Source organism: Geosmithia morbida (genome assembly GCF_012550715.1).
Source record: "Geosmithia morbida isolate 1262 chromosome Unknown scaffold_11, whole genome shotgun sequence".
In the NCBI taxonomy this organism is placed as follows: Eukaryota; Fungi; Ascomycota; class Sordariomycetes; order Hypocreales; family Bionectriaceae; genus Geosmithia; species Geosmithia morbida.
In genome coordinates this window covers 580,186-606,180 of record NW_023336198.1, presented here as the reverse complement: position 1 = coordinate 606,180, position 25,995 = coordinate 580,186, and the positions used below count along the sequence as shown (strand labels likewise).

The window sequence follows — 25,995 nt, the reverse complement described above, 5'->3', positions numbered from 1 at the left end:
TCCACGGCGATAATTTTCTGCCGCTTTCTACCGCACTCATCTGTGAGTGCATGATAGACACTTTTTGACGTCTTATTCATGCATTTGCTTTAAAGGCTTCCAATAATACAGTTTACAATAAATAATATCAGCTGTGTTTCCAAATACTCGGATGATTAGTATGAATGATACGTTTCCTATAAGCTTCCCATGCATATAACCTTTATGTAGGAGGAAAACATTTTTTATGTTAGCTGACTTTTCATATACAACTAGAATCAGTAATAAGTCACACTGTGTGTGACCGCCCGCCTTTCATTATCAAGTTTCCCCCATCCCTCAAAATATTCTCACTGTTGATCCGGAAAAAAAAGAAGTAAGATGAATTTTCTTTTTGCGTATACAGAATTTCTAACAGGTTCACTTTAAGTACTATATAAATGATTTGTAAACTCGCGGGACTCAACGACCCCCATTGCCCACTGCTACTGATCCTGAACCAAGTAATACACCATCAGACTGGAGAAACAGCCCCGCACCCCACGTGACGTGGCGATGGGCAACCTCAGCTTCAACATCAACGCTATCCTATCTTTATATCTAACCCAGAGCTCAGAGTCACTCCGCCCCCCACCAAAATTTCCCTTTCAACGGCTCCGTCTTCCATTAAAGACCTGTATAGAGGAGCTAGATCCTCCCCCTTGGTTGCCCGAGATGCCATCCCACTCTCCTGTGAGCCAAAGCGAAGTCAGTCAGTCCCCTCTATCGTGTTCCATGCCGCGCCGCTCATCGCAATGCTGACTTCGATCGAATTATTAGTTCTTTGACCAACTGGAAAAGCTGTTTGCCCATCGCAAGGGTAGCGATCACGGCAAGATTTACCTATCACAAACGCGCCGTACGTTTGCTTTGTCTCACTGCCCGTTTTGCATTCACCACCCCAAAGCACACACGCCCTCTTTCCTTCATACGCTTATCCAAGCACTCGCCTGCTCGCTTGATCTTACTAGTTGCTTCTACAGGAACAAGAAGAGGGAAAAATACTAACTGACCTCCTTAGACACCTACTCCTTGGACACCTCCGTCTCCTCACCAGATGACCACTTCCCAGACCTGCACCCATCAGAGCCCTTGTCCTTGGTCATCCGCGCCAGTAATGGCAAGTCTAAGCGCAACAGGTCCGACAAGATCAATGTGTCCACCATTGTGAAACCCGATGAGCTGGAGGTCTTCTACGCCCGGTACGCAGACGTTTGTAAGGCTGGAATGACGGCCCTGAAACCGCGTGATAGGAGCAGAAAGAAGGAGAAGGCCAAGGCCAAGAAGAAGAAAGCTGTTGCTTAGGGTTTTTTTTTAGATGTACATATCAAATAAACGAGACATGCGCCAAAAAAAAAACATGAAGAAAACCCCCTCTTTGCTCACTGACGAATGACGCCTTTGACCATCTTGGACTCAAGGAATGTACACACTCCAGGATATTGCCATGATACGCATGTCATCACGATACAAACATAATCAGCACCCACTCCCTCTCACCGCGCCGTCGTCAATCAATCAAAAGCACAGACACGATACAATTTAGCTCAGACCATTCCCCATTCCGGTCCCAAGATCATCAACAACTATAGCTCATTCCCTCAAAAATTGCACTCCACAAGGGATGTGCTGCTTGAGCCCAAAAGCATTCTCGAAGCGTTGCACCTTTTCGTAAAGAAAAAAAGAGATTGCCAGCTGACATTGGTACATGATAAAAAAAGGAAAAAAGGAACAGGAGTCGATTCGAGAAAAGTAGAGAAACTTGGGTTGAAAAAAAAAGAGAAGGGTAAACATGAAGAGAGAAGACATATGTCGACCCAAAGGGCGCATGGATAGACTAGGCCATAGCCATAGTCTACATCATCTGGTCCTGTGTCATCCCGTTGTGGGGTTCCGTCTCCATGGCCTCTTCACCGACTTGGTTGTTGATGTACTTGACAAAGCTCAGGTGCAGAGGGCGACCACCGTACTGATATCCCTGAAACTTAGTGATAGCAGTGTCGGCGGTGTCAGCGGAATCGAAACGCACGACACCGCTGCCGCGGGATCGGCCGCTAGGCTCGTACTGAATCTCAGCCTGCTCAACCTTGCCGATCGTTGTGAAGAGTTCGACTAGATCTTCGTTGCTCGTAGACCAGGGAAGCTGTTGGGCCGAGTTAGATAATGGTGCATAGGGTAATGTGGGATGGATGGCAGCTTACGTTCCGAACGTAGATGATTTCGTTCTTCTCCGTTCCGCCAGTGGCGTTGTCGGTAAAGGGGTTGGGAGGAGGGGCAGGGGCATCAAAGCCGGGGTTAGGACCGGGGCCAGGGCCGTGACCAGGGTTGGGGCCGTGACCGGGGCCGGGCATTTGGGCACCGGGGAAGCCGCCACGACCGCCGAAGCCGAAGCCACCACGACCACCGAAGCCTCCACGGCCGCCGAAACCGCCGCCGAAGCCCCCACGCATACCGCCGCCGAAGCCCCCACGGCCGGGGAAGCCTCCCATGGGGCCTCCGCCGGCACCGGCATAACGGTCCTCACGCACCTCGAGAACACGGCCCTGCCAGTCGTAGCCGTTGAACTGCTGGATGGCATTGCGAGCGTCTTCGGGGCTCTCGAAGACAACAATGCCGGAGCCCTTGGGGCGTCCGTCAGGTCCGCTGTGGACATCGGCGCGGATAACAACACCGACACGAGCTAGATAGGAGGTAGTGCATGGTTAGTATTGGAACAAGCTAGACAGATCGGACGGATGCAGATGTCGCCAAGACTGGGCTGCTCACTGGCTTGACGGAAAAGATCCTTCAGGTCTTGCCAACCGATGTTGAAAGGCAGCTAGATTGAGGTAATCAGTATCACGGTTCAGTCGACAAAGAAAATGCAAACGGCAAGGGGGACAAACATTGGCGACATAAATCTGGCGACCGGCGCCGCCACCGGGGGGGCCTCCGGCAAATCCGGGATTGAAGCCGCCTCCAGGCATACCGCCGCCGCCGGCGAATCCGCCGCGGCCACCGCCAGTGGTTCCGATGAACCGAGGTTCCGCCTCACGATCCTGAAACTCGATTTAATATCATCCCTCCCTAGCCAAGAACCGGTTCCACCAACCTCGCGCACGTAGACAAGACGACCCATGAGGTTCTGGTTGCTCAGCTGAGTAACAGCTTGTTGAGCTTGATCTCTTGTAGCGTACTCCACAATTCTGGAGGGAAACAGGTTAGCAAGGGGCCAGAGTATGTGAGAAGTTGAGGGGGGAAGGAGGATTCCGACTTACCCGCATCCCTACAATCGCCGAAGAGGACAGCGTCCAAACCCGTCAATCCATCCATCCAACAAAGCCGCAGGGGGAGTTAAAAAGAGAGGACAGGCCACAATAAAGTGACAGTCAAGACAAGAACTAAGCAATGAAGCCCACCTTCGACATTCCGTTTGGAAGCAATAGCACGTCGGCAAAGAGAACCTCTCCCGCTAAAAAAAGTAATAAGGAAAAAAAACCGTCAGCCCATGGCAACTCCTCCGCGCCACCCAATTTCCTCACCCTGTCTCATAAAATCCTTGAGGTGGTGCCACTTGACATCGTAAGAGAGATTGCCGACGTAGACACGGCGGTCCTGCTGAGAAGTCTCGCGAATGTTGCTCATCATATTCTCTCTTAGGCGCGCTCTGTCTTCGTAAGATCGGTTGGGCGCCTGTCCGCCGTAGCCTGAGTTGGATCCCCCACTGGGTTCGCCTGTGCCGGGCATAGGCGAGCGGTCACGGCCTCGGTGGTCGTCCCTGCTGTGGGATCTGCTCCGGGGAGAGTACGAGCGGCGACGGGATCGTTCAGGGCTTCTAGAGCGGCGTCGGGGTGAACGGGACCTCTCACGCTACATGCCATTGTGTGTCAGTGGGGCCAACGTGTAATACAGTTGCGCGACAACATGTATCCAGGGTTCCCTCTCTTCCCTTATCCGCCCCTCGGTCTCCAACCGTCACATATTTGTCGAGACATCAGCTGGGAGAGGTGATTGAGACCCAGAGCTGACTCGAAGTGTGACGTTACACAGCGACGCAGTGTTGCAATTAACTATGACGTCGTTTGAATCCCTCCAGTTGAGTGTAAAACACGGGGGGGGGGGGGGAGGCATAACCAAGGTGCGCAAGCCATGCGCAGAAACTTGAACCGGAGGCACGGGTAGCGGATAGGGGAAGGGGAGGGAAAACAAGTCCTTCGGAGCGGGATCCGCGGCCGCGCCGAAACGAAGGCTAGAAAAAGTAACTCACAGGGCGATAGCTATCGGACGTGTCTGCTGTTTAGTTAATGTTAGAGTTGCGATCGCAAGAAGAAATGTGTGTGTGTGTGTGTGTGTGTGTGTGTGTGTAGAGCAAAAATAATGACGGAGGCTAGATTATGCAGAAGAGTCCCTCAGGGTGTCGCAGAGGGGATAAGAGGGCACAATGGGAAGTTGGAGAATAGAAAGGAAAGCAAGGCTGGGTTGGTGGAAAGTGGTGCAGGCGCCGTTCTCGTAGCTGAGCTACACCTTGCTGGCACCCTGGGTGAGGAGGAGGGTGTGTGTATATGTGGATGGGTGGGGGGAGGGGGTAGAGAGAGAAGCGTAGTGGGGAAGCATGAACAAATATACGCGCGGTAGGAAACTACCCAAGCGATAGTATGCAGGTAAAAGGGTGTTATGCCTCTCCCAGGCGGGTGACAGGATTTTGACACTGAATGGGGGAATGGATGGAGCGGGGAAGAGTTGGAATCGACAATGAAAACCGCCGTCAAGGCGGACGAGGAGGAGGGTGGGGAGGGGGTGGGTTGCGTGGCCCTCGGTGAGGCCGGGCAAAGGACTGGTTGGTTTACCGGAATAGAGCGTTATCACACTGGTGAAGAAACAGCTTCTGCGATACAAAGAGCCGTTGGAGGAAGAGGAAAGAAGTAATGCTGATGGTATGGTGAGGAGAATTGATAGTGGAGAAAGTGAGGACAGTGGAAGGTGGTGGCTCAGTAGCGGATATAAAACGTCAGAAGTGAAGCTCTGCGCCGTAATAGCCACAGCTCTGCGATGCGGATCCAACAAGGAAGACAGATGCAAGGCAACGCTGGGGATGCGGCAGGCTCTTGTTTGGTGTCCGGGTGTTTGGATTGGGCGTGTACCAGCAGAGTAGTGATACAGGTGGAGTGGCAGACGCCCAAGATGGTCAAGGGCAAAGCAAGAGGAGACGTGGTAGGGGGAGTAAGAGGGGGGGGTATGCGGCTAAGATCGCAACTCCAAACAGCGCAGGGCAAAAGACCAGTAGAGGACCTACTGGTAGGGTAACAAAAGAGGATTGGGTTGATGCGTGAGAGAGAGAGAGAGAGGAAAACAAGAATAAGAAGCAACGAGAGAAAGTGGGTGGGATGGTAAGTGATGGGGGAGGGGGGTTGCGCTCCTGTACTCGTAATGGCTGGATGGGTGGTCGGGTACGCGGGAAAAGGCAAAGCAGACAAACCGGGAGAGAACGGGAAATGTATCACGTACCCATTGTGAAGCAGAGTTTTCTCTTGGTGATGCAGAGCCGTTGTCAGACCCGAAGAAAGAGTGAGCAAGTGAGGTTTTTCGCTTTGCTGGGGCGCGTCGAGTTGGCGAGAGAAGATGTCAGAGCGCGTCGGGGGGGACAACAAAGAAAATGAGAGACACGGCGACGACAACCAAAGGGCGCGAGACCGAACTCGAGGGATGGCGGACTGTGGTAGATGGCTGCGAGAAGCTTCTGGGGGGGGTACAGCCGTGTGGTTCCGCCGTGTGAAGCTTATTAGATAGAATGCGATCAGATCGGAACAAGTCCCAGAGAGGCCCAGAGAGGCGCAGGCGACTTTTTTTTCTCTGCGGTGATATGCGGCGGCGGGCGGTGGAAAGTAGGCTGGCACTATTGTTGCTCAATAGCAGACAAGCAGACGCGAGGACTGAGATGCTGCAGCGCGCGACAGGTGGGTAATGATTGGCAATTTGGTAGGAGTGTGAAGGCGCGTGACTGGCTGAAATCTTTGCGCAAAGCCTTTTGATTGTTCCAAGGGGGAAAGTGGCTAGAAACAGTGACCAGCAGTAGTCAAGTGGCGTCGTCGCAGACTGTTAGAGAGGGAGAGAGGTAATACGGCGTACAGTACACTGTACACGGTCAGTTTTGGTGCTCATACCGCTGGAGGAGCCTACAGATAGAGAGAGAGCCGAGCCCGAGCTATGTAGTGCTGCACAGGTACTCGTACTGCTGCTACCAACTGTGACGTTCAGCACGTGCCGGACAAAGACTCCTCGCTTCACCATCCAAGCGAGTACGTACACGAGTACCTGTACAACAGGATGCCTGTTCGTTCTTCGCTGGTGGTCGACTCCTGGTTGGTTGGTCAGCTTCTCGGCAGAGGAATGGACCTCGCAGGGTCGAGTCGCAAAGGGGGGAGGAAGGAGCGTTGGTTGGTTCGGAGCCAAATGCGCCAGCAGGGGGGAGCGATGCAGTCAGTGGGTGCGGTACGAGCTTCTCATGCTGGTGATGATGTGATACCAGCTCTACCAGAGTATGCAATAAAACTCACGAAGTATCATCCGTAAGACGCCGCGCTTCCCAAGTACCAGAGTACGAGTATGATGTGTTACCTCTTGTTCTTCTCGTTCGCTTCCCTGTCGGCAAGGTAGTTTTCGAGACCTGCAGGGTGCTACAGGGCGTTTCTTTGTTGAGACGCGGGAGTGGGATTGATGAATTTCTCACTCTCTTTATCCCGCCTGCAAGGTGATGATGGGCTTGGCCCTTGCCTTCGAGTGGGCGGGGAGGTTTTGGTGGCTTGCCCAATCCGGACTAGTCATCATGCTGCCATTAGGTTTTGATAAGTTACGTACACAGTCCTCGGTCAGGTGACTTGATACGAGAGTGGCATGGTGGTTTATGCACTGGTCCACTGGTCTGGAATACTGCCTGTGTCTCTAGCAGCCGCTGTCACGCCATCCAGGCACCGTTTATTGTCACGCACCGTTTATCCTCCGTAATGTGTCTGGGTCGCACTAAAAAAATTATCGACATACAAACCTCAGCACTTTGTGCAACCAGCATTGAGACTCTGCCTCTGCCGCCAAATCTTCCTCTGTGCTCCCAACCCGCCTGATCATGGTCGAGACGCGAACCTGGAACCGCGTGTGCACAACGCACAAGCTTTGGATCAGCTCCTCTTGACAGTGACGTGGTCCGATGCCCGAGAGATTCGTGGTCTGCCCACCCTCGCCTACCACGATCTACTCGGAGCCAAACTCCTCATAGAGGGTCTCATAGAGGGTTTTCCCTGGTAGCGGGAGTGGATGCTTGTATTTTTCTTCTTCTTATCCCCGCTTGATCTCGTCTTTAGTTGGACGCCCCATCCGCCCTCCGAGTTCCCTGCCGACTGTCGTCATACTACGGCTACTCATGACCCCGTCCTTCTCCCGCAACCAGTATCCACGCAGGATGGGGAACGGCACGGGCACGTTACCAATAAACACTGCGACTCACAACTCACAACTCACGACAGGACCATTCGCCCGCAAGATTTGACCCATCGTGACTGTTTGCAGGATGTAGCCACAGCGCAGGCCGCCGTCGCGATACCCCCACAGTACATGACAGCTAGACCGGCCTTCCTCATGGCCGAAAGACGGATGTTCCATATCATCTCGGTCCACCGTCAACTCCTTCGGTTTTCACGTCTGCGCTTAACTCGTCGGTAACTAGATGGTCGTTATGCAGAAGTCGGTCAGGATGCTGGTGCAGATCAAGGTCCAGGCCTGAAACCTTGATACCACGGGCTGGCAGATATCTTGTGATGTGTGCATTAGCCAAGATATCTGTATAGTCGATTGCAGACGGGAACAATTGAGCCTTCTTACTCCTCGGGTCGGGGACCTGCCAGTGCTTGCTAATAGACCAACGCCTAGAGATAATCATGAAGAGGGTTCCCAAGAGCGTAACGGTTATCAAAGCGAACTCCAGATTAATATCTGGGGGCATACTGTTCACGCCGCTATCGAGGCGCCTATAGAATGAAAGCAAACACGTCTCGAGTGTCCAAAGCAGGTCCGCGTAGGCGAGCCAGTCGAAAAGCTGCTTCCTAGAGCCCTCGGCGCGAAGTTGCCATTCGCGGCTATCTATTCGGATGTAGTTCCGCACGCTGTTCGTCTGTCATACCGTTCTCTAATGCTGTCAGGAAAGCAGACGGAGTTGTCGTGCTGAGAAGAGCTGTGCTATCGCAACGTACCCGCTGTTAGCGAGTCCCAGCCACCAAGGTCCTATGTAGTGAGCAGTTGCTGTCTCAGCCGTATACAACAGCTTGTGGCGTGACGGACTCGGCATGCCGAACAATATCCAGATTTGAGAAGAGTCGGAAGTTGGGCAGCTTACCATTGTGAACATCGTCAGAAAGACTTCCGGCGCGAGGCTGAGGAAGCCATTTACTTTCCATCGCGCAGCAACACGGCCAAAAGGCCATGGCGAAGTGATCGAGGGAAAATATCAAGACAGGGGGCGGCATGGAGAAGGGTGGCGTGGTTGGATCCATACAGAACAGCACGCAGTTCATCCTCCACACCTTGACTTCTACAACACCTCAAGCCACAGACTGATTCGGAAGTTCCAGGTTTGGACTGATCAAGGACATGTACACGCAGATGGTGGAATGCGGCTCGTAGACAGCGGTCGAGGGCAATGCGCCACGGCGCAGACGGCTACCTTATCGAGCCAGCCATCGTCGATGACCCGTCCGATGACGGATCCATCGTGACGGGGGAGCCCTTCGAACCCATCGTGCCCATCATGAAGTGGCCTTCCGAAGCCGATGTCCTTGCGTAGGCCAAGATCCAAACACTGTTCTGGGTGCCTCGGCGTGGAGCAACGTCCGTGCTGGGAAGATGGCACTTAAGTTGCAGGCCGGGAGTGCCTGGGTGAAGTCGCAATTCAATGTCGTACCGAATGTGCCTTTTAGAGGACACAAGAAGAATGGGTTGGGAATGCAGTGGGGGGTCGAGGGTCTCAAAAGATTTTACCAACTCGCGCAGCATCTGAGAGGACTATTGAGCAGTCGATACCAAGCTACCATGAATGTCAACGGTTGCTACTAGTAGTAGCATCGAGTTTCGCCCGATGTATACAGATATGTGTGGGGCAGTGTCGATGTCTTCAGCATCGTTCCTTTCCTCTGTGGCTCTTTCTTCGTGTGTGTGTGTGTGTGATGCTGTCCCCTGTCACTCGGGCTCATCACCACCTGTCATCAATGCCATTTTCCTCTCACCTGATGGGAGTCTTGAATTCTGCGTTGTTGAAAGCCACCTCTTTATGGGAGAGTTTCATGTGCTGGACACCAATTTGACGCTTTGGCATAATGCAGCCGTCGGACCCGGTGGGCCGTACTAGCTGCTGCCCCGCCACCGTGACCCCGCCCCGGGGATTGACGTCTACTCGTAGCAGCCGATGCAGCGGCCACCAGACCTCATCTGCATTGGTGATTCTGAACTTTCTTGGTTGATACGATTTCACAGGTATTCAACCCGCTCAACGGTCATCATCCGTCACCGACTTTGGGACGACTCGGCTCACCATTGTACTCGTTGATATCGAACATGTCAGATTCTGGAAAGCACGAGGTCCTTCAGCCTATTCACCCCTCCATGAAGGGGAAGCTGGACCCCGTTTTTGAGAAGCTGTACAATGACAACGTGGCCAACACGCCACTACGACCCATCGACCTCGGGGTTCTCCGCAAGAACTACTCAGTCCTCTACTCGTATGGTACAGGTCCAGCTCCGAGAGTGGGCAAGATATACGACACCAAGATCACTGTGGCGGACGGAGTCACTCTTGATATTCGCGTGTACGAGCCGCCTGGAGAGATCCAGGGGCCATGGCCGGTGCACATTGACTTCCACGGCGGCGGCTGGGGCCTTGGCGATCTAGACACAGAGGCCCACATCTGCCAACACATCTCGGCCAAGGCTCGCGTGTGCGTCATTGACGTGGCGTATAGGCTGGTCCCCGAGAACGCCTTCCCTTGTGGCGTGACGGACAGCTTCGCGGCGCTAAAGTACATCTACGCCAAGGGAGCCGAGGAGTTCAGCATTGACCCCTCGCGCATCTCCCTGGGGGGAGTCTCGGCCGGCGGCTTCATCGCCCTCTGCCTGGGGCATCTTGCTAGGGACGAGGGGATCCCTCTTAGGCTCATTGCCGTAGGTACGCCTGTCATTGACGATCTGTCAAAGTACAAATCGGCAGCTGAGTCGCCCTTCCGCTCGATGCAGGAGAATGAGCACGCCCCCACGCTCAACTGGCAGCGCCTCGCATGGTTTGACAAGTTGAAGTGGTCATCTCTGGGGTCCTCCGAGGATGAGGTTGCGGCCAAGAGGACCAAAATCCCCGAAATATATGGGAACTTGCTCAAGGCGACCAACTTTGAGGGTATGCCCCGGACAGTCATCTACACTGCCGGTGCGGATCCACTGCGAGACGAGGGCGAGCGCTATGGCCAGGTACTGCTCGAGAACGGGAACGAAGTCGTCATGAAACGGTTCCGGGGCGTCCCGCATCCGTTCATGCACATGGACGGCATTCTGTGGCAGGCTAGTGAGTTTATAGACCGGACAGCCAAGGAAGTCCGGGCCGCTCTCTCTGATCGACTGTAGGGGGGGAGGGGGAAGCCGGTGTAAGGTCGAGTGTGTACATCACCCTATGTAGCTGGAAATGTGACTCGAGGCACATATACTACCTTCTTGACAGGTCATTGCGGCACAAAGCACAGTGAAGACATTATTTCCGCGTTCTCGTGCAGCTCACCGTCCGTTCTCTGACCTTCCGATACATGGATACGTGTGGCCCTTGGCGTGTTAGCCGGCGGCCACCGTGTTCTTCCTTGCCTGCCGTCGGCCTTGATTTATTTCTTCATTCTTCCTTCCATTGTGTCTCTCTATTTGGTGATTTGCTCGAATTGCTCGAATCATGCTTTGCATGAAACATATCGGCAGAGGAATAATGTCGAAAGAAAAAAACAAGAGCTGAGCGGGTGGCATTTTCCGACGGCTACGTTGAATCCCATCATGGCCGTCGCATGCTGTTTTATTGCACTGACGTCCAATATTGGCCACATAAGTACACTACAGATCCTCAGCTATAGATGATCTAGCAATGTCCGTGCATGTAGGTAGAATGCCATAAGGGACAATGCACTATACATATATCCGACATTGTATCGGTGAAAATCCAGGATTGGAACTCCAGTTCACCGGTCTCTCGGGAATGCCGTTGACGGTAGCTCGTACCTCCGCAACCCCGCCCCGTTATTCCCCACAGATAGACGGCGAGCCCGTTAAGTTTACTCATCGAATTGAAGGCTCTCTCGTCGTGTCCCCCTTTTTTCCTCCTTTGCGACGGAAACGACGTGGATGTCACTTGTAACAAAGAACATTGCACATATGCTACGTGGAGAAGTCTGTAAATGCTCGCTTCTATGCGACGGGACGGGGGAAATCTCAACCCCTCCCTATTCCCTTAATCATTTGTAGGATTATTGTTGAATACAGTACTCGTACAACTATGTCCTTTCGTCATGTGGATAGGGCCGCGCAAACAATGACAAATACAAACAATGACAAATTGAACCCCCGATCCACCCCGTCGCCTCTGCTTTCCTGCCTCTATCTCTCTCTCTCTCTCTCTCTCTCTCTCTAGCCGACAGGGCCTAAGTAACACATGCGAAAACAGGGCAAGATTGCTTACTAGAATGGGGAGGAAGGGGGTGGATAAAAGAGTGGAACATGTCCACGTTGATGATATAGGCTTGGCTGTTCCCAGCCCTCACAACAAGAATAAGAAGAAAAGATTGAATGTACGCATACAGAAAAAAAAATCATGGCTGTTCCGTCATCTTTAAACCCTCCAAGCCGGGTGCTAGTCACAGGAGCGAACGGTTTCATAGCACAGCACTGCGTGGCCCGTCTCCTGGCGGAGGGATACTCGGTCACGGGCACGGTGCGGTCGTCGTCCAAGGTGACGCCTGTGCTGGCGACGCACGACCATCACCCAGAGCTTCAGGTCATCGTCGTCGAGGACATGACACGCGCGGAGAGCTACCTGGATGCGCTGGCGGCGGCGGCGGCGGCGGCGGCGGTGGCAGGGCCGCCAGAGGCCATACTCCACCTCGCATCGCCCTTTGACTTCTCCGTCTCCGACTTCGAGGCCGACCTGATGCGGCCGGCCGTGCAGGGGACGAGGGCGCTACTGGAAGCAGCGAGTCGGATGATGTCAGTCAGGCGCGTGGTGCAGACCAACTCGTTCGCGGGCATATTCGACGCCTCGGTGGCCCCGGACCCGTCGCAGACATACACGACGCAGGACTGGTCGCCGCTGACGTACGAGGATGGGTTGGCGGCGACGGTGGCGCCCGCGGCGTACCGGGCGTCCAAGGCGGCGGCGGAGAAGGCGGCGTGGGCCTTCGTCAGGGACCGCGACGTGCACTTTGACCTGGTCAGCCTGTGCCCCGGCCTGGTGTTTGGCGGGTTCCTCCCTGGGGCCCCCCTGCCCGGGCGCCCCGACGAGCTCAACACGTCCAACGCGGCCGTGTGGTCCGTCATCTCGGCCGGCGTGGACGCCCCGATCCCGCCGACCAGGGCGCCCGTCTGGGTCGGCGTCCACGACACGGCCGTCGCGCACGTCCGAGCCCTCCAGACGCCACAGGCCGGCGGCAGGCGCTTCCTCGTCGCGTCGGGAGTCTACTGTAACCAGGAGCTGGCGGACACGGCGCGCAGGGTGCTAGCGGCCGACGATAAGCACGCCGGCCGCGTGCCCACCGGGAAACCGGGCGACTGGTCGGAGAAGGAGAATCTGTACCGCATCGACGCCACTGATACGGAGGAGGTGCTGCAGATGAAGTGGCAGGATCTCGAAACGGTCCTGGCCGAGCTGATGCCGCAGCTATGGGAGGTGGAGGGGGTCTAGATATAATTGTATACTTGTACGAGCCAACAACAACAACAACAACAACAACATGTCCGTAATTGGAGAGTAATGATACCGTTTTCAAATACCTCGAACGGTGACAAGTCATCGGAAGAGAAGAAGACAACAGGCGAATGGTCAGCTGTCAGAGCCGCGCTTTTTTTAAAAATAAAAATAATAATAATAATAACTCCGCCATTGCCGCTCTCGAAGTGTGTTCCGTCCGTTCAATTCCCAAGCGCATAGTCGGTTGTGGGGTTTATGGAACCAACCCTCCCCCCTCCCCCCCCTCCCCCAACCCTCCTCCTCCCGGGTACGAGTTGGTACTGCCTACGTACGGGGTAATACATGTCTCTGCAAGGGAGAGAAGATATATTGCATGTCAATGCGGTGAAAAAGACACGCAGCCGTGAGCCAATACGAGTACGCCCCCTGCCGACGATGACTGGAAGGCGGGCAAGTTGCGGCTTCTCCCAATGTCTTTCACCCGACGGGCATTTCTAGTTACGAGTAATACTCCGTACAGGTAGGTATACGAGTTGCATGGACGAAGCAGCAGGTCACCATTGCATGTATGAGTTCAAGTGGTGCTTGAGAGTGCTTCATAGGCCCGTACAAGTACGTAGCATGTACTTGCATGTATTACTCCGTATTGCGAGTACTCACTTTAATGGAAGAAGAACGGGCCATGTCCCATCAAGGAAAAGATGAGATATTTTGCAGAAGAAAAGAGAAAAGAGGAAGAGCAAGGCCCAAGTGGCTGTATGGATAGTATTACATGCTGGTGAGGTTGCACAGACACACGAAAGTACGAGAAGTCAAGTATCGCATCGTATCAAGCTGCAGACATTGACGATACGTATTGTACAATGCGGGTAGTCCCAGTCTCCATATATCATTACATGTATTACCTTCAAAGTGCAATAAGTGATACTGCGTCCAGCAGTCTACTCGGGGAGGATAATCCTGGTCCCCCGTGAAGAGCAGAGGCGAGTAATACATGTCAAGCAGTGGACGTCCATCGGACTTGACTCCACTGAGCATGTAAAGATGCACTTTTTCCCCTCAGTTCTCAAACGCGAAACTGCGAGCTGCTGCTGCCTTATAGACTATCATGGTTACGGCGTAGACCACATGTATACCTCAATCGTCATGCTCAATACTAGGCGGTTTCAATATCCCAGGTCAGGCCCGAGGGATGGCCAATGAATCAACGATACAGGTATGCGAACGTGCATGTGTGCACGTACGACGGAAGTCATCTGCCTTGCTCTTCTCTCCTCCTCCCCGCCTCCAGACAATAAGGAGCAATACTCGTAATCATCCATTGCCGCGTTCTAAGCCCGGCGGATGTAGCGTAGAGCTACGGTCGTACGACATGTAACCATCACAGTACAAGTACAAGTATGCTTGAGACCCTTGAAGGCCCTACGAAAGGGAACAAGACGGAATCCTCCAATACAAATCTAACGATGATACCTGGATACCTGGTTTCTCTCGCTTCGTGACATTATATGCGCATCACCAGCCAAGTCCACCTTCATCCAGTTAAACTCCGGGCTTTTGTATAGGAGATTATGTAGGAATGTTGCGTGTACTCCATATGTAGTTATCGCATTCTGATCCCTACAAGTCGCTATCTCTCTCTCTCTAATCGTGTCTGAAAATAGTGAGAACCGTATCAAAACTGTTCAGTGTCACCTATTGTAGGGGAAAAGAAGTCCGTGTAGGGTAGCCAAAATCTGTGCGGAAGCTCCAGCTCCTTGTGTGTGTGTGTGGGGGGGGGGGGAGAGTTTCTCGGTCGCGAAAAAAAAGGCATATCTCCCCCCGTTTCCAACATTCAACCCCCTTCGTCACCGACAGCGAAGAGAAGCCGCCCAAAAGGAATAAAAAAAGGATTCAAGGAAAGCAATGGCCACAAAGATCCTACCGACCGCAAGGCTCTGCTGCACGCGCCTGGCATCCTCTGCATCCCGTCTCGCCGCCCGCCGATCCTACCATTCGTACGACCATCCTGCGCCCCCGGGCCCCTTTGGCAAGACGGAGCTGGCCATCCTGTCGGCCGCGTACAAGCACGTTCCGGAGCACGGCTTCACGCACCGCGCCCTCGGCCTGGGCGCCCGAGACGCCGGGTACATCGACATGAGCCCGGCCGGCCTGCCCGAGGGCGTCTTCAGCCTCATACGGTACCACCTCGTCACGCGACGGGAGGCCCTGGCCGACGTCGTCGTCCCTGAGGGTGCCGGCGTCGGCGTCAAGGTTGCCGCCCTGACGTGGGAGCGTCTTCTCGCCAACAAGGACGTCATCCACCAATGGCAAGAGGTACGACGTTTCCCCCCCCGTCCCGGTGTTCTGACTGCTTCTCCGCATCCTAAGTTGCTCAACTCTTGACTTTGTATATAAAAAAAACTGATTTTTTTTTTAAAAAAAAAACTCAAGGCCCTCGCTGTCATGGCTCAACCTACCTACGTTGCCTCTTCCCTCGAGGAGCTCGCCAAGCTCTCCGACGAGATATGGTTCCTCGCAGGCGACAAATCGGTCGACTCGTCGTGGTACACAAAGAGAGCTTCCCTCTCCGCCGTCTTCACCTCCTCCGAGCTCTTCATGACCAACGATACGTCTCCCCAGTTTCAGGACACCCGCCGCTTCCTCGACCGTCGCCTGGGCGAGGTATCGTCTATGGGCTCTGCCATTGGCGCCCTCGGCCAGTGGGTCGGCTTCACGGCAAGCGCTGGTCTCAATGTTCTGAGGAGCAAGGGCGTTCGCATATGAGGAAAGGACCTGGTGCTCTTTGCTTCTCCCCTTTTCCCGAGTCCTCTGTAATAATAGCATTGTAATCATGTGTATGTTTGAGTATAGAAGCATTGACATATACAACTGTACTTTTCTTTCTTTCTTCCTTTTTATATTTCACACTTGGGAATGTCCTGTGTGTTCATGTGCCCAGAATCAAGAGCGTGCAATGAAGAGAGAAACACTATGCAAACCTTCTTTCTTCTATCGACGCCAGCATACCAGAAAGTAATAAATGAATGAAACCAGGAAAGTCACCATCCAACTCCGTGCCAATGCCTGCAGCAAATCCAAACTCCCTTTCGCTAGGTTACAAGTGCAAGATCCAGATCATAGAGTGATCGGCTTCTCTATACAAGTGTGCGTTGTCGTGGATCCGTAAGTCTATTTAAAAAAACAAACAAAAAAACAAAGAAAATCACCATGTCAGTTACTCTTTGATCCTAAAATCACAGCCATGTAAAAAAAAAAAGAAAGAAAAAAAACTCACCGGATAATCTTGACATCGCGGTCCACCCTGGCGCGGCCCTCGATGGCATTTGGCGTAATGAGGAGGTATTGTCTCGAGACGGACCGGCGAGCAGCGTCCACCTGTTTGCTTTGTCAGTAAGGAGCATCTACCTCAGGCTTGTAACTTGGAATAGTATTGAAAAAAACATACCAGCATGTTTGTGCTGATGGCCCTGTTGACATTGTCCATAAAGACGTCAAATTCATCCAGGCATCGGATGGGCGACCCGATGGCTTCCCAGACCGAGAGGAGCATGCATATGGACGAGAACGACTTCTCTCCACCCGACAGCGTCTTGGTGTTGCGCCCGGCCGAGCTCTTGCGCGTCTCGTCCGGCTCGACCTGTACGTGGACCTTGCGATGCTTATGGTCCAGGTCGATCTTGCCGCGGAAGCCACGCTCGCTGAGAAGGTAGGTGAACTGGATGCGGACGCGGGCGCTGATCTGCCTCTGGAACTGACGCCAGAGATCCAGTCGGTTCTCGATGGCCCGCTTGAGCGAGGCAATCGTGTCGTCGACATCCTTGGTGTGCCGCGTCACGTCCTCGTACTTGTCGCGCGCCTCCTTGGCCCGGTCGTAGATCTCCTGGTCCGACGCGCCCAGCCGCCTCTCCCGCGTAGCGAGCTGCTCCTTGAGCTTCCGATACTTGCGCTCGATGCCCTCAAACGTCTCGCCGTCCGGGATGTGCACGCGCTCCGGTGCAACCTGCTGCGCCTGGGCGATAAAGTCTGCCACGCGGTTCGCCTGCTCGTCTCGTTTTGCCTCGCTGCGCCGTCGCTCGTTCTTCTCAATGTCAAGTCGCTCAAAGGCCTCGTTCTTCTTCGACACCGTGATGCGGCGTAGGTCCACGTGGCTCTTGATCCTCGTCTCTGCCTTGTTGATTCGGCTCTGGAAGTCTTCCCGTTCTAGCTTGACCGCCTCTAGAGCGCTCTTGGCTTCCTCGGCCTTGGCGTGAAGCTCCCGCTTGGTCAGGCTCATGGTACCGTACTGGCTGCCCAGCTGCTCCACCTCCTCCTGTTTGGTTGCCAGACTGGTCCGGAAGCTCACAAGGCGGTGGTCGACCCCCTCGAACGCGTCGAGATCTTCCTGGATGCGTTCGATTTCGGCCTGCGTTCGCCGTAGACTGTTCTCGAGCTCTCGGATACGACCCTGGTTCTCTTTGATTGCCTTCTCGGCGTCGTTATTCGCCTGGCTGGCCTGTTTCATCTCTCGCGTGGTCGCGATGAGCTCCTGGCCCAGGTGCTTGAGGTGATCCTCTTGGAGCGCCAGCTGCCGACCCGTGTCCGATTGCATCCGCGGGCGACCATCAGACGGCCGGACGGGACCTGTGCTCGTCGTCCCGTTTCGGTTGGTGAGTCGCAGTCCGTGGCCGCGTTTTCCCTGACCGTCGTGGAAGCAGATACAGGCTGCTACATTGCGTGGCGCCCGGTCGTCGTCGAACATGATATGCTCGGCTTCCACACGGTCCTGAACGAGAATGATCTTCTCAATCTGATAGTTGATCACCATCTGCGACCTGACAATGTCGTTGTCAAACTGTAGCACTCGGAGGGCCGTGTCGAAACGGTCGTCGGGTTCCTGCGCTCGCGTGTCGATGCTCTCGCCATACGCAATGTAGATGGGCGGCGGCCTCTGAAGGCCCGCCCTTTTGATCAGGCCGGCCAGCTTGCCCTGATCCTGTTTGCTGCGGACCACGAAGGCGTTCAAGGACTCTCCAAACGTGCGCTCTAGGAGGCTAGACCATTCTGGCTTGAGTAGTCGAATGTGCGCACCGAGGGGTCCGATGGGTTTCTGCATAAAGGACGAAGCCTCCTTGCTCACCATGTCCACGAGACGACGCATATCGCCGTCGTAGCCGTCGAGCGGGGAGCCGGACCTCTGCTGCATTTCCTCTGCCTTCCTCTGCTCAGCAACGACTTCGGTACGCTTCTGCTGCTGTTCTTGTGAGAGAGCCAGGTGTCGCTGCTGGGTTTCCGAGACCTTGGCTCGGAGAGCCGGCAGGGCCTGGGTCGCCTCTAGGAGTTGCTCGTGGATACCCTTCTCGCGCGCGCGTGCGGCTTCGAGCTCCGAGTCCTTCTCCGCCCTCTCCGGCCCAGTCGATTCGTTGAGGCGTTGCTCTTCTAGGGCAATCTTCTCCTCGATGGCTTTGATCTCGGTCTTCGTGTTCTTCAACCGAGCATATGCATCTCGCTCTTCACGCTGCAGCTCGGTCAGCTCCTTCTTGGCATCGTGGTAGGTAGCTTCGGCCGCTGCCACTTTGTCGTCGAAGCGTTCCCGTTCCGTTTCGAGGTCTGCTCGTGCCCTCTGCACCTGCTCCAACTTGCTGTCGATGCTGGTGAGAGCCTCTGTCATCTCATCGCACTCGTTCTGGCAATCGACGATGCGCCGGTCACGCTCTTGTAGGCTCTTGTTATAACTCTCCAGCTCCTTCTCCTGCTGAACAACCTGAGACCAGGCCAGTTGGTGCCGGTATATACGGGACTTTTCGCGAAGGCTGTTGTTCTTCTCTGCCGTTTGCGCCAGCCTGTCGGCGTCCTCCATCTCCTTCTTCACGCCGGCTATCCGCTCATCGAGATCATCGCGGAGAAGAAGGGTCTTGTCCAGCGTGTCCTGTGACATCTTGTAGTCGTTGTCGAGCTGTTCAAGCTGCACGCCCGACACAAAGTACTTATATTTCTGAGCGGGTGTGGCGGAGTTGAGGAACTGCCTAGCGTTGTCCTGGGATAGGACAGTCAGGGGGTTACCAATCTGCAGAGCGTACCACTCCGAGATCTCGTCGACTTCCTGCTTCTTGGTGGAGATGATGCGCTCGGAGGACGATTTGATCTTGAACCCGCTGGCACCAGACTTGGAGAAGTGGCGCTCCACAATGATGGAATCGCCGTAGAGGTCGGGCTGGTAGGCGTCGGTGCCCCCATTCTTGATCTTGACGACCAGGGACCCGTGTTCTTGACCCTCCCTGACAAATGACCTCAGGCTTCCACCACGGTTTGTATCGCTGGCCTTGCCGCCTAGGCACAGAGTTAGGGCTGTGAGGACGGCGCTCTTGCCGCTGCCGTTCTCGCCAACAATGAAGTTGATGAGGGGTCCCAGCTCGACGTGCAGCCTTGTATGGCACATGAAGTTGTAGCACGTGATGCTCTCGATGATGCCACTCTCTGCCACCGAGTTGTCGCCTAGCTGGTTCGAGCGTCGGGCGAGAGCTTGGGTCGCTTGGAGGTCGTCGAGATCTTGATTCTCCAGATGTCTGAAGCCGTTGTCGCGCATCATCTCGTACTGGGTCTGTGGGGGAGACTGCGGAGCCTCAGCCTCTGACATATTACCCGCCTCGCTCCCCTGGCTTCCATCGTCGTCGTCGTCGTCATCGTCCGTCGGTTCCTTAGACTGCGGCCTGTTGTGCGACACACGGACTCGTTTTCGCTAGTAGACGGGTAATGTCAGATGCAGTCCAAGGAGTTTCCCACATCGTCCTTGGAACTTACTGATCCTTCTGGCCTCAAAGATGAGTTTGCCTCAACCACTTCAGTAATCTCCTCTCTGAGGGCATCACTGCGGGAGCGTTTGGTTGGACCCATTGTTGCCCGGTGCGCGCGCAACGTTGCGCATGGGCTTTCTGGCGCTCAGGAAAGGGTCTGAGTATCGGAAAAGATGTGGTAGAAGTGGCTGGTATCGTATTTAGACGGATGTCTGCCTGCGTACTGCCGACTCTCGAACTGCGTCCTTGTCTGAAGTTTGGAGGGGCAATTAACCATGTACAAACACACACACAGCTCAGGACAGACGCGTGCCTCCAACCGTGTCACGCATAAAGGTGCTATAATAAATGTGGAGAAGGAACGCTCCTACCCACTCAAAAGCCAGGACCCGAGATTTGGAACTTGTAAATTGTGGCTAGTATCAATGTATGTGGCTAATGTGTGGCAAAGTGCTCAAGGGTAGGTTATGTACCAAACAGACAGACCACTGAAGATGGTGAAGGTAAAAATGTCAGACATGAAAAACAGAACCGTCCAGATCCATTTCGGCACTAGACGGATTCGGAGAAGAATGATGTCGAAGAGGTGAAAAGAATTGTAAACAGTTCAGGCCATCTGTGTCTCATGTCCACGGAAAATCCCGGTGTACAGAGCCTCTCTCTTCCCATCAGTCCTCCAACATGGAAGAGCTTCCTCACGATCCGACGGCAGGCCACAGCGGCTTTGAACGGGAACTCTCGGACAATTCGGTAGAGTATCTGCTCTTCATCATCGGCCCTGAGTTGGATAGTCGTGCGCTATTATCCCAGCTCGAATCTCTGCGCAAAAGGGCGATGGAGCTATGCCGAGATCTCACCAAGGACTATATCTGGCAGAGAGACGAGTTCAGTCTCGAGCTTAGAAATGAAGCAGGTGAGAGCTACCCTGCGTAAACCACACAGACCCGGTAGACATACTGACAGTCGTAAAAGGCCTGTGGTATCTCCACGGGATGACAGAGTATGGTGATGCCGTCGAGGACGAGTGGCTGATAGTCTACCTGATACGACAGCTCAGCCGGGCTCAGCCCAACGTGTGGGCGCGCGTTCTCGACACGGATGGTGAATTCCTTCTCATAGAGGCGGCCAACGTGCTTCCCAAGTGGCTCAGCCCGGAGATTGACCGCAACCGCGTATGGATCCACAACGGGTCGCTGCTGCTCGTCCCCTGCGACGGCAAGGAGGACAGCAGCTCTCACAAGGCCATCTCTCTCCCCGAGGCCGTCGACTTCATAAAGTCAGGGGGAGGCAGGGAAAAGCTTGTTCACTCCAGTCTGGTAGAGGAGGAAGCCTTCTACCGCCTCAACAAGTACCCGGGCCAAGTGGTTGACTCGACGCATCACTCCAAGGTGACGATCCCACGGCGGCTGGCACACGTGCTGCACATCCTTCCGCGCAGCATAGCACCTGCTGTCGAGGCCTTCTACCTGCGCGACTCATTGTCCCTCAAGCCCGTGCTGTCCAGCTTGGGGCCGCTGACCTTCCCGCCGCGGGACCTGGTGACGGTGAGCGTACGCTTCAGCAAGGTCCTCTTCGCGCAGCTGCGTTCGCAGCGATTCGAAACACCCCCTCGGTGGGCGGACCTATTCCCCAAGAGCCACGGCGGAGTAGGCACCTGGGAGCCGGGTCAGGGAGACGACGCCACGCAGATGCTCGAGGCGGGCATGAAGCTGACGTGCGGCTTCGAGATGCTGGCTGCCAAGGCGGCCAAGAGCCGGAGCAGGGTGGTGCGCGAGATGGCTCTCCTGATAGAGGACATGGACGAGGACGGAGACGAAGCTCTACCCTCGGACGCGGATATCAAAGCGTGGCCCGACTCTGACCGCGCCGACAGCGAGGCCTGGCTAGACATTGACTATGCGGACTTCGAGCGTGAGATATCCGGCAAACCTGCCAGGGGATCTCAGCAGCAGCCAAAGACTGGAGAAGGGACCGGTGGTTTTGGCGATTCCAACGCCCAGGATAACCTGAGAAAGATTGTCTCCCGGTTCGAGGCCTTTCTGAACGACGACAAAGCCGGCCTAGACGGTGCTGAGCTAGACGACATGGACTTTGATGACGGCGACGACGACGATGAGACAGATGACGACGACGACTACGAGGATAAAGAAGTCAGCTTTGACGAGGAAGAGTTTTCACGAATGATGCGTGAGATGATGGGTCTGCCACCTAATTTTTCGGATCCGGCAGCAGCACCAGAAGCCAGCGACAAGGGCAAACAGAAGAAGAAAGTAGCGTCTGAAGGGCATGGTAGCGACGAGGATGAGGATGATGACGAAGACGAGGACGAGGATATCCAGAAACTGGCTTCCCAGATGGAGGCTGAGCTGAATAAACATGGTGCCCTGAGACTCGACCCACCCAGAAAGGAGAAGAAGAAGAAGAAGGAGACTCTGAAGGAGTCGGCAGAAGACGGCAAGTCAGATGATGACGACCGAGAGGGCGAGAAGGAGGAGGACGATGTCGACGACGACGACGACGACAGCGAAGACGAAGTAGATGTTGATTACAATCTTGCCAAGAACCTCTTGGAGAGCTTCAAGAGCCAAGGCGGTATGTCTGGTCCAACTGGCAACATGTTAGGCATGATGGGCTTAAATCTACCGCGGGATGAAGATGGCGGGCAAGAAGATGACGAGGATGCAGCAGGGTCTTTTTTCAAAAAGGTAAAATCTGGTATCTAGCAGATGAACAAACAACAAAACCCAACAAGTCCAAGGCATTGAAGAGAAACAAGGAGAAGAGAAGAAAAAGAATAAGAATAAGAAGTAGAAGAAGAAGTAGAAGAAGTAGAATAACAGTTCCGAACCGGTACCAAAAAGCCATACATACATATATATATATACAACAATTGAAGCCCTGATAGATATATATCCTGCGCCTCCCTCTCTTTACGAGCGTAGAATCCCGTCGTCATCAAAGCTGTTCAGCTTCTCCATGGCGTCCAACTGCTTCCTACGCCAGTGCATCTCCATGTCCTCCCCCAGCCTACCCGCCCTGCGGGGACGGTGATACTGCCTCGCTATGCCCACAAGAGAATGGTAGCACTCGTACAGGGCCCTACGGGCGGGCACGCCAGCGGGATCCTCGACAATGGGGTCACCGTCGTCTTCGTCGTCTTCGTCATCCTCCAGGCACGTCTCGACGCCTCTTATGAACTCCTCCGACTCGGGGCCTGCGGTGGTGAACTTTGTGGAGAGGAGCGGGTCTCCGAAGACGCAGGAGCTCCAGTCGCGCAGGCCGGCGACGCGGTAGCGGCAGTTGAGCCCCGTCTGGCCGTTGTAGTCCGGTTCGAGGACGAGGTTGGCCATCTCGCCGGCGTTTATGGACGTGAGGCTGGGGCGGGTGACCCGGTCGAGTAAGGGGCGGAAGCGGCGGAAGTGCTGCCTCACACGGTCGTAGGCCACCAGAACGGTGTGGTCCTCTAGGTCCTGCAGCACCGACTCGAGCATGAGGCCGAAGGCGCCGGACCACGTGTCGAATCCCAGCTCGGTGGGGTGCACGGCCGGCCGGAGGTGCTGCTGCTGCGCCGCGTCCGTCTCCCGCAGCACGTCGACGATGTACCCGAACTTCCGGCTCGGTGAGACGTGCAGCGCGATGCGCCGGAGCAGCTGGCCCGCCTGCCAGTCGAGGGGGTAGTCGTCGTACTCGGACAAGACGTCGTCGTCCTCGAGCTCGGCCAGGGTGTATCCGTGCACCGGCATGGTGAGCAGGATGGCGGCGCGGCCGTCCATGACGTTGGCCGGCAGGAATGAGTAAATTGTCGGCAGGTAGTGACGGCCTGCCGAGCTGTTCGAGTTCATCCACCTGAGCAGCGTGGCTTCGGCCGTCACGCAGTCGCGCTCGCACCTCAAGGGCCTCACCTCCGGCGGCGGCGGGAGGATGACCATCAGCGGCGGGGCGTTGTCGGTGTTGCGGTAGATGTGGTACAGCCGCTGGATGTGCGCTGTCGGGAGCGCCTTGGCCCACCTTACCCGCAGGCTCGGGTAGATCTCATTGATCAGGGCCACTATGGCACCCTCGTCATAGGTGTAGAGGGCGCTCATTGCGTCCGGGTCCGGATGGTTGACCGGCCCCGGCGGTCTCGCTCTCCCCTTTCTCGACCTTGATCTCGGTGCAGTGCTTTGGTCGGGAATGTTGCAGTAGCGCGGCGAGGGTTGGAATGCCGGGTACGCAGGGCTAAGGGGGGAGGAGGTGCTGCTGCTGTATGACTTGAGGTATTCCATTGTAGGGGAGGGTAGAAGAATCAGCAGATGGCTGTATATGTGCTGGGCTAGATAGAGTGAAGCAGGGCTGCCAGGAGTCGGTGATGGAGTATAGGAAAGGGCTGAGTGTGTATTAGAGGACAGTATATATGGACAGTATATATGGAACTGACTCATGCACCTTGCTTCAGTGATTCGCAGAGTGTTATGAACAATGATTGGGAAGCTCCCACGATGATATATAGGCGAGCAAGCAAGGATGTATGTGTGTGTGTGTGTGTGACCTGTTCGGGCGTGGATCTCATCAAAGGCGAACCGTGATGAGTGGGGGGTGGGGGAACCAGGCCACTGTTATGCTTTTCTCCCCAACGGATTATATATCTGAACCTGAGCTCTATGCTCCCCGGCAATGGGAAAACAGAGACAGAGAGGGGGTTATCTTCCACAGAGTGGCGTGTAGGCTGTGGGTGCCCAAGGGTTGTCAAATAGACGTCCGAGTGTCCGGGCATGCATTAATCAGAGGAAGACTATTTCGGGCACAGTGAGGTCTCGAACGTCCTTTTGGACAGAGAGAAGCGATGCGGCTGGGGTGTGTAGTTGGGATCCCCCCCCCTTCCATTTCTAGGCGTTAGTTACATGCAGGTTCTCCTATCTAGGGCGAATGCCAATACACCGATAGTTTAAGATGCCAGACTTACAAGACCTCCTGCAGACGACAGCAAGACGTGTCTCCTCTAGACGACGGCCCCCTGGTTATTGCGAATGACAAGTTGCGAGAGGGATGAATGACGAGAAATTTCAGGCATGGAAACTGGAGTCCTGGTGGTACTCGTACAGCTGGGTAAAGACGAGGTCCGGACCGGTGGAAAAGAGAAAAGAAGAGGGTTCATCCAATAACGTCTTGTGGATATTGACGATTGACGTACAGGATTTCAAAGACAAGGATATTTCCGACAGGTTACTCTCCGTGTTTCCCCTCCTGGAGAGTGGCGTAATATCGTATCGAGGGGGAAAGAGGGTTCGTCATGATCCCGAGTAGCGAGTGGCGTATAAGTCAAGGGAGAGCTAAAGAGGCCTGGTATGAAACGAGGGGAGGCGTTTGGAATACCACAGCACAAGAAGTTATGATGAACCAGTCTTTTTCTTTTCCTCCATTCCTTTCCTCCTACTTGCAAATCCAGTCTCTACTTGATAGAGGCTCAGGTTGGGAGGGCAGAGAGACCATAGGTACGTATCAAGGATTATATATTCTCGCCTGTGCAGAGAAGGGCTACTAGTACGATACTAGGGCGGTATATATGTAGCACGGACGTGTACAGAGTCGTAGGTTGCGAGTAGTACACCGGTCGTAAGACGGTTAAAAATGGAGAAGACTCATGTTGCTAGGGGGGGAGAACCGAAGAGGACATCTCGGCGAGCGGTGCGGGATCGACGGGAAGCTACGTATGTCCTCAACTCGCGGAAACGGAAACGGTATCCGGACGGAGAAATAGATTTCGGATGACAATCTCCATGGCGGTTAACTGTAAGCAACAGGTCCGTACTCGTATCAGGTTACAATGATCTTCTCAATGCGTGGTTGGATAGGTCTGACCGAAGAACTTTTTTTTTGGAACTGGAGAACGGGTATTCATTGCCTACCAAACGCACCATGTTCTTTTTTCTGTCCAAGCGAAAGGTAGCAATAAAGCCCAGAATCCCCACCAAAAAAGGGGTAGAAACTAGCTGAGGCCGAAGTGACGGGGGTCAGGGCTGCAGACTGCACCAAAGCAAGAGAGTCGTACTCTTACTCGTTACTCGTAGTGATGAAAAGAGATTGAAAGCAACGTTGCATTTTTTTTGAGTGTATCTCTCTCTCTCTCTCTCTCTCTCTCTCTCTCTCCCCATCTCTCTGGGATGGGTCTGGTTTCGGTTTAGCGGTGCAACGATGGAAGACGACGATGGGGAAGAAGAAGAGGAAGAAGAGGAAGAAGAGCAGATGAGATGATGGATGTCGTTGAAGAAAAGAGCTTAA

At 54.5% G+C, this 25,995-nt stretch overlaps 9 protein-coding genes across 9 annotated transcripts; 5 read left to right on the top strand and 4 right to left on the bottom strand.

Moving 5' to 3' along the window:
* Positions 1-693: 693 nt before the first annotated feature.
* GMORB2_1973 (signal recognition particle subunit SRP14) lies at positions 694-1,323 on the top strand (the record flags this gene model as incomplete). The annotated part of the gene is made up of 2 exons (XM_035463953.1): positions 694-730; positions 1,040-1,323. The coding sequence occupies 2 exons, from the start codon at positions 694-696 to the stop codon at positions 1,321-1,323; spliced, it is 321 nt and encodes a 106-aa protein (XP_035320217.1).
* Positions 1,324-1,873: 550 nt separating this feature from the next.
* On the bottom strand, positions 1,874-3,744 carry GMORB2_1972 (RNA recognition motif (RRM) domain; the record flags this gene model as incomplete). The annotated part of the gene is made up of 8 exons (XM_035463952.1): positions 1,874-2,161; positions 2,220-2,698; positions 2,785-2,836; positions 2,904-3,056; positions 3,110-3,203; positions 3,276-3,283; positions 3,417-3,469; positions 3,540-3,744. 8 exons carry the CDS (start codon positions 3,742-3,744, stop codon positions 1,874-1,876), a joined length of 1,332 nt encoding a protein of 443 aa, XP_035320216.1.
* Positions 3,745-7,710: 3,966 nt separating this feature from the next.
* GMORB2_1971 (uncharacterized protein) lies at positions 7,711-8,510 on the bottom strand (the record flags this gene model as incomplete). The annotated part of the gene is made up of 4 exons (XM_035463951.1): positions 7,711-7,799; positions 7,870-8,150; positions 8,238-8,268; positions 8,381-8,510. The coding sequence occupies 4 exons, from the start codon at positions 8,508-8,510 to the stop codon at positions 7,711-7,713; spliced, it is 531 nt and encodes a 176-aa protein (XP_035320215.1).
* A 1,084-nt stretch (positions 8,511-9,594) lies between these two features.
* Positions 9,595-10,650, top strand: GMORB2_1970 (Acetyl esterase/lipase; the record flags this gene model as incomplete). Its single annotated transcript, XM_035463950.1, has 1 exon — positions 9,595-10,650. The coding sequence occupies one exon, from the start codon at positions 9,595-9,597 to the stop codon at positions 10,648-10,650; it is 1,056 nt and encodes a 351-aa protein (XP_035320214.1).
* A 1,222-nt stretch (positions 10,651-11,872) lies between these two features.
* GMORB2_1969 (reductase) lies at positions 11,873-12,958 on the top strand (the record flags this gene model as incomplete). The annotated part of the gene is made up of 1 exon (XM_035463949.1): positions 11,873-12,958. One exon carries the CDS (start codon positions 11,873-11,875, stop codon positions 12,956-12,958), a length of 1,086 nt encoding a protein of 361 aa, XP_035320213.1.
* A 1,911-nt stretch (positions 12,959-14,869) lies between these two features.
* GMORB2_1968 (ubiquinone biosynthesis protein COQ9) lies at positions 14,870-15,730 on the top strand (the record flags this gene model as incomplete). Its single annotated transcript, XM_035463948.1, has 2 exons — positions 14,870-15,280; positions 15,398-15,730. 2 exons carry the CDS (start codon positions 14,870-14,872, stop codon positions 15,728-15,730), a joined length of 744 nt encoding a protein of 247 aa, XP_035320212.1.
* Positions 15,731-16,101: 371 nt separating this feature from the next.
* On the bottom strand, positions 16,102-19,837 carry GMORB2_1967 (Chromosome segregation ATPase; the record flags this gene model as incomplete). The annotated part of the gene is made up of 4 exons (XM_035463947.1): positions 16,102-16,135; positions 16,242-16,342; positions 16,413-19,682; positions 19,745-19,837. 4 exons carry the CDS (start codon positions 19,835-19,837, stop codon positions 16,102-16,104), a joined length of 3,498 nt encoding a protein of 1,165 aa, XP_035320211.1.
* A 581-nt stretch (positions 19,838-20,418) lies between these two features.
* Positions 20,419-22,460, top strand: GMORB2_1966 (SGT1 protein; the record flags this gene model as incomplete). The annotated part of the gene is made up of 2 exons (XM_035463946.1): positions 20,419-20,650; positions 20,710-22,460. 2 exons carry the CDS (start codon positions 20,419-20,421, stop codon positions 22,458-22,460), a joined length of 1,983 nt encoding a protein of 660 aa, XP_035320210.1.
* A 207-nt stretch (positions 22,461-22,667) lies between these two features.
* On the bottom strand, positions 22,668-23,822 carry GMORB2_1965 (uncharacterized protein; the record flags this gene model as incomplete). Its single annotated transcript, XM_035463945.1, has 1 exon — positions 22,668-23,822. One exon carries the CDS (start codon positions 23,820-23,822, stop codon positions 22,668-22,670), a length of 1,155 nt encoding a protein of 384 aa, XP_035320209.1.
* Between the last annotated feature and the right edge of the window lie 2,173 nt (positions 23,823-25,995).